The 6,250-nt window shown below is 44.8% G+C and overlaps 1 gene segment (V, D, J or C); it reads right to left on the bottom strand.

Annotated features, from left to right (window-relative positions):
• Positions 1–4,317: 4,317 nt before the first annotated feature.
• Positions 4,318–5,115, bottom strand: LOC131398375 (immunoglobulin lambda variable 3-19-like). The segment is given in 2 exon segments: positions 4,318–4,893; positions 5,042–5,115. Coding segments are annotated over 2 exon segments (363 nt in total).
• Positions 5,116–6,250: the final 1,135 nt, after the last annotated feature.

The following is a 6,250-nucleotide window of genomic DNA, read 5'->3' as shown; positions in this document are numbered from 1 at the left end:
GGAGGACCAGAGCCTGTGGTTGGAGGAGAAGCAGATCAGTTTGATGTTTGGGGACTCTGTCAGGAAGGCAGTTGCCACTGAGCACCCCCCCGACACTGAAGAAATGGGGTTCTTGTCTCACTTTATGTTCTGACTGGGAGGCTGTGGAGGCCACTCTTGTCTTTGTTCCAAAGTGGTCTCAATGAGCGATGCTCCCAAGGACAAACTTTGCCCAGTGGTGGGAGAAAGGACTAGACCTCCTTCTCCCTCACTTCTTCAGTCTTGAACCTAGAAAGAGATGTACTCCAGGGGAGCTGACAACAGAACAGGGGGCAGGAGGGGCGAAGGGCCAGCCCAGTATGGTTTTGGTCTCACTTGCTCATCACTAAGACACAGTGAGAAAGAGGCCCATCCCCCAGTCTTCATAGGAACAGCAATACAAATCAGCCTTATGGCTAGGCTGGAGCCGAGAGATGCTCAGAGAGGCCATGTTCCCAGAGTTGGAGTCTGGGTCTGTGAGATTTGATTCTCGACCCATACTCAGTCATGTGGGGCTGTGCCAGGAGCTGTTGATACCAGGACACACAATTATAACACCCAGTGTCACTACTGCTTCAGCAGAGAAGATGGTGACCATCTATCCAGGGGCCCCAGATGCCTAGGAAGGTGGAGTCAGGACAGACTGGGCCCACAAGCCTGACAGGAGGGAGAAATGTGGATAGAGGTGAGTGCAAGACCAAGACCCCATGGGGCCTGGATGGGAGGGAGAGCAGGTCCTCTGTGCTTCACAGACTGTTCCTTCCTGTGGGGACTCTCACCTGAGCTGTGAGTAGCAGGTGAGCAGAAGTGAAGCCACTCAAAGTGTGGTCCTTGAAGGACCAGCAGCACAGGCTCCCCTGGGATCTGTTAGACATGCAGATTCCCGGGCCCCACCCTGACCTGCTGCAGCTGCATCTGCCTCTTGTGGAGACCCCCAGGGACTGTGTGCTCACTGAAGTCTCAGGAGCTCTGGTCTAGGTCACCGTGGAAACTCTCACTTCCTCCTGCTTGTCTCCCCAAGTCCTTCCTGGGCCACCTGGGTCTTGGGGCTTATCTGTCCTGCCTTGTCAACTGATCTTGATTCAGATTTTAGACACTGCAATGACGTGGGGAAGTATTTAAGAATAGACTTTTCCACAAGCACATGGGTGGTGTGCGGGGGGCGGGGCAGGGGTGATGTCCCAATGGGATGTCCAGACAGAAGTAGGTGGTTCCTGCTCTTTCCTTGATGTGACTCAGCCACAATTAATCTAAAGTTTCCTACTTTCTTCACACATCATGCTCTCTTCTGTCTTCTATTTTATATACATTTTTCTCTCTAACCGAAACCTTTCCTATGATCTTGTTCCTCACCAATGCCTGAATCCTACTCATCCTTTCATTCTGTGTCCATATCATATGTCTAGGAAATGGTCTCTGAACACCAGAACATTCAGATACACAGAATTACACGTCTTTCTCATTTAACATCAATATCCTCACACTGGGTGTGGGACATCCAGATTCTTTGCATGGAGTCTGGATCCTATCTCTGCATTTCCAATCTCACCTGTTTGATGCTGTAATAGAACTAGAAATACAACCAGAAGCAAAGTCTGCTGAATGAAAATATTGTGACTCTTGAGAATATGATAACTTTTGTCCTTTATTCTGTTAATATGGTGCTTTCCATCAGCTGATTTCAAGCTGTTAGATCAACTTGCATTCCTGCAACAAGTAGCACTTGGTCATGGTGTATATTCCTTTTTGTATGTTGCTGGATTAGGTTTTCACTAATTTGTAGAAGATTGTTGTGTTTAAATCCATAAGGGTTATTGGTCTATACTTTTGCTTCCTTGTAATTTATTTATTTGTTTTGGTATCAGAGTAATTGTGGTCTAATAGAATGAGACGGTGAGTGTTCCAACCTCTTCTATGTTTTGGAAGAGCTTGTGAATAATTAGTCTTCAGTCTTCTTTAAATATTTGATGGAATTCTCCAATGAATACATTTTTCTCTCTAACCTTTCATTTCAAAAATGAAACCATTTTTGTCTGGGTCTTTCTTTGTGGATAATTTTTGATTACAAATTTAATCTCTTTTCTTGTTGCAGACTTCATCAGGTTTTCTATTTTTTCTTCAGTCAGCTTTAGTAATTTGTATCTTTATAGGAATTTGTCCATTTCATTTAATTTTTTTGGATGTGTTTTTTTTTTTTGATAGTAATCTCTCACAACCTTAAACTCCTGTTTTATTTCTGTAATGTCAGCAGTGATGGCTCTTCTTTACCCCTCAGTTTTTGTAATTTGTTTTTTTAATTAATGCTCGGCCTACCTAAATGTTTGTCAATATTGTTGATGTTTTCAAAGAACCAACTTTTAGTTTTGTTGATTTTCTCTAATGTGTTTCTATTTCTATACTTTATTTCTACTCTATCTTTATCATTTACTTCCTCCTGCCTGCTTTTGTTTCAGTTTTCTCTTCTTTGTACAGTATTTTAGGTTGGCATGTTACATTATTGATTTAAGATCATTTATATATTATTGTATGTAGTGCTTCTAAAGCAGTGCTAGGAGATTAATGAATACCTGTGTGTTTCTGTATATGTCACCACTTAACATGTTCAGTCTTTCCTCTAGCCTCATGAAAACATGGAATGCAGTTATAATAATTACTTTTGTATTGTTGCCTATAAATTATATCATTTGGTCAATTTCAGGGCTAATTTAGATTAATTGATTTTTTTACTTATTATTGCTCTTATTTTTTCCTGATTCTTTGTAAGAAATTTTTGATAGGATGCCAGATATTGTGAGTTTTCCTTGTTGCGTCCTGCGTACTCATATTTCTCTCTCTGTTTTTGTTTTTTTTTTAATTTTTGGATTCAATGAAGTTAGTTGGAGACAGGTCCATCGCATCTCAACTTTCTTCTACACTTTCTTAGGTGGCAGCAGAGTAGCCTTTAGTCTGCAGCTAATGTTCCCCAAGACTGAGGCAAGTTCTCCTGACTAGACAACCTGATGCCTTAGCTAGGAGCTTTCCCCTATGACTGGGGAACAAGCACTACATGATTGTGTGAGTGTGACCCCTGCAGAATGTTCCTCTAGTATCTCCGGTTCTTTCCCCATCCTCACGCAGTTTCCTCTGTGGGGGATCAGAATTGGCTGCTCCAAAGTGTGTCTCTTTGGCATGAGGATTATTTTGGGCTGGTTACTTTTAAGAAACTGCAGATAGGAGAGAATCTCTGAAAAGTAGAAGTTATCCTTTGTAAGAAATATTTACATTTTTGAGAGAAATCTCCATTTGTAAAGATATCTCCCTCTGTACCAGGAAGAAAGGTGGATGACTTTATCTATAGAAACGCCTGTCATTGTGGAAGGCAAGACCTTAAATCTGCATAATAAACTTATTCTTCTTTACTGTGCTTTTCTGGTAATCTCCCATAACTGACTCCCCCACCCCCAACATCCTCCTTTGTCTTTAGCTGAAGATGGTGTTTAAGAAGACAATCTCAGCTATTTGGGCGAGTTACCCAGTTTTCCTGGGTTTCTCCCATGTATATGTATTATAAAGCTTTGTTTGATTTTCTCCTGTTATTCTGTCTCAAGTCAATTTAATTCATAGCCCAGCCAGAAAGACCTAGAGGGTAGTGGAATTCTCCGCTACACCTCCCACCCATGACTTATCAGTCTTCTTAGGAATATATACAGAAGTCTAGAGTTCTCTCTCTGTGCAGATCTGTCCTCTTCCATACTCTTCCCTCTGGACTTTTATTTTCTCCTTAGTTCCCTGGAAGCACACTGTGACATGGAGAATTGCATGCAGTAGGATTTTGAAGTGATCTCTCTGGAATAAAGCATGGAGTCAAGACTGGGCAGACCTGCAATGTGGTGGCAAATGAGGACTCTGGGAGGCCCTGCAAGGTCACCCTGAACTGAGGCAGGATCTTGGGGTCTTGGCATCAGGCAGTCATTGGACCTGAGTCACACAGAGAGGAATACAGGCTTGAGGGAGGCAACTCTCTGCAGATAAAGGTACTTCCTAGTGAGGGCACATCTCTGAACATCCAGGGACTCTCAGCTGTGTTGGGTGAGTGTATGAGCCATGAAGAGGGGATCTAGGCAGACAGTACAGTGTCCACTACCTTAGTTTTCTGCCTTCTGTGTCCCATGCTGTTGTGAGAGTCAGAGGATTCAGAGGACCAATTGACTGTGGCAGTTCTGGGCACTAACCCAAGAGAAGTGGACCAATATGTGGTCCAGTCACTCCCATATGTAAATCCAGACATAATGACCAATAGCCATATATCTTCTTCTCTCTATCTATCCAACTAGGCCATCTGTCACCAATTCACACTCTTTTCCAGAAAAAAGCAGAACAACCTGGTCCTACCAGCTGTAAATCCAGTCCTGATCCACCTTCCACAGAGCCTGCCTGGAGGGCTGGGAGGAGACTGCAGCCTGGGGATCTCAGATCTGGGAACCTGGGCCAGACATGCTCAGGGCTTTGTCTTCAGTGCCCCTGGGGCTGGAGGAGACTGTGACATAGATGGGGAAGGGGTTTGTGTCTCACTTCCCCATCAGCCTGTATCACTGTGAGCATTAGCACTACTGTCAAATGACTGACAGTAATAGTTGGCCTCATCCTCAGCCTGGGCTCTGCTGATGGTCAGGGTGGCTGTGTTGCCTGACACGGAGCTGGAGAATCGGTCAGGGATCCCTGAGGCCCGTTTGTTATTACCATAGATGACCAGCACAGGAGCCTGGCCTGTCTTCTGCTGGTACCAGCTAGCATAATAGCTTCCTAAGCTGTCTCCCTGGCAGCTTATTCTGGCTGTCTGTCCCAAAGGCACAGACACTGCAGGTGGCTGAGTCAGCTCAGAAGAGGCCACAGAACCTGCAAGAGAGGAGAGGAGAGGTGAGTGTGAGGATGAGGGTCTCATTCCCAGAGGGCACACACCCTGGAGCCTCCCCTCTGCAGAGCTGAAGGTCAGGGTGAGGCTGCTCCCTGGTTTCTTTGGGGGCTGAGCCCTGAGGGGCAGCACCTGTGCAGAGAGTGAGGAGGGGGAGCAGGAGCGGGGTCCAGGCCATGGTGGAGACGCCCCAGAGCTCTGCCTCTGAGCCCACAGCTGGGGATGTGCCTCAGGGCCTCTCTTATTCTCTGAAGAAATGCAAATCTACTTCCTTCTTTCAGTAGCCTTGTTGAGTGTCTTCCTGCTGAGCAGAAAAGGGCTCAGCTTAAAGGAGGCTGTAAGCCTGTGTCCTATTCCTAAGCCCTGTCCCTGAGTCCTCAAATCTCTCTCTGGTGTTGAGTGAGAAAGTGCTGCCTCCTGCCCCCAGCACATGCACACATACGTCAGTCTATGCCCTGGGCTTCCTCTCCGGGCTTGGAGAGAACCCCTCAGTCATAATCTCTAGGGATGGGTCATCCATGGGGGTGGGCTGGGCAGTGCTTGGGGCAGGAGCTTGCAGGCTCAGTGGTTATGCTGTTGTATGAGATGGCAGAATTCATGATGAGACACAAAGAAATTGCTCATATATCTCTCAGGGAATCTGTTTGTATTATGTTTTAGGAAGGAAAAAAACACATAGGTGAAATCTTTGGTAACTAGTGCCAGGCAAGAATTCTTTTTTTTTTGTGAAGAAGATCAGCCTTGAGCTAACATCCATGCCCATCTTCCTCTACTTTATATGGGACGTCGCCACAACATGGCTTGACAAGCCGTGCATCGGTTCACGCCCGGGATCTGAACATGCGAACCCTTGGGCAGCCGAAGTAGAGTGCACGCACTTCACCGCTACGCCACCGGGCCATCCCCCAGGCAATAATTCTTTGATGACACCAGAAGCATGATTTGTAATAAGATGATCCCACATTTACCCTAATCAAATGTAATATCTTTTGCTTGTAAAACTTTCTAAAGAGGATAAAAAAACAAATAATATACTGAAAATAATTGAAAACACATATGCTATGAACAACTGGTGTATAGATCATATAAAGAACTCTCAAAACTCAACAGTAAAAATAAAATACTTTCAGAAATTGGACAATAAACAAAAACAAACATTTCATGGAAGAGGATATAGAGATGGCAAAGAGCACATGAAAGGATGTTCCTCATTACACATGAGGGAAATGCACATGTAAACCACAAGGAGATATCCCTGAATACCAATCAGAATGGCTGCAATAAAAACAGTGAGAACTCTAAATGCTGGCAAGGATGTGGAGAAAGTGGATCACTCATCTT

This window comes from Diceros bicornis, chromosome 35 (genome assembly GCF_020826845.1).
Source record: "Diceros bicornis minor isolate mBicDic1 chromosome 35, mDicBic1.mat.cur, whole genome shotgun sequence".
NCBI classification, from domain to species: Eukaryota; Metazoa; Chordata; class Mammalia; order Perissodactyla; family Rhinocerotidae; genus Diceros; species Diceros bicornis.
The sequence above is the reverse complement of the archived record's forward strand: the minus strand, read 5'-3'. Positions and strand labels throughout refer to the sequence as shown.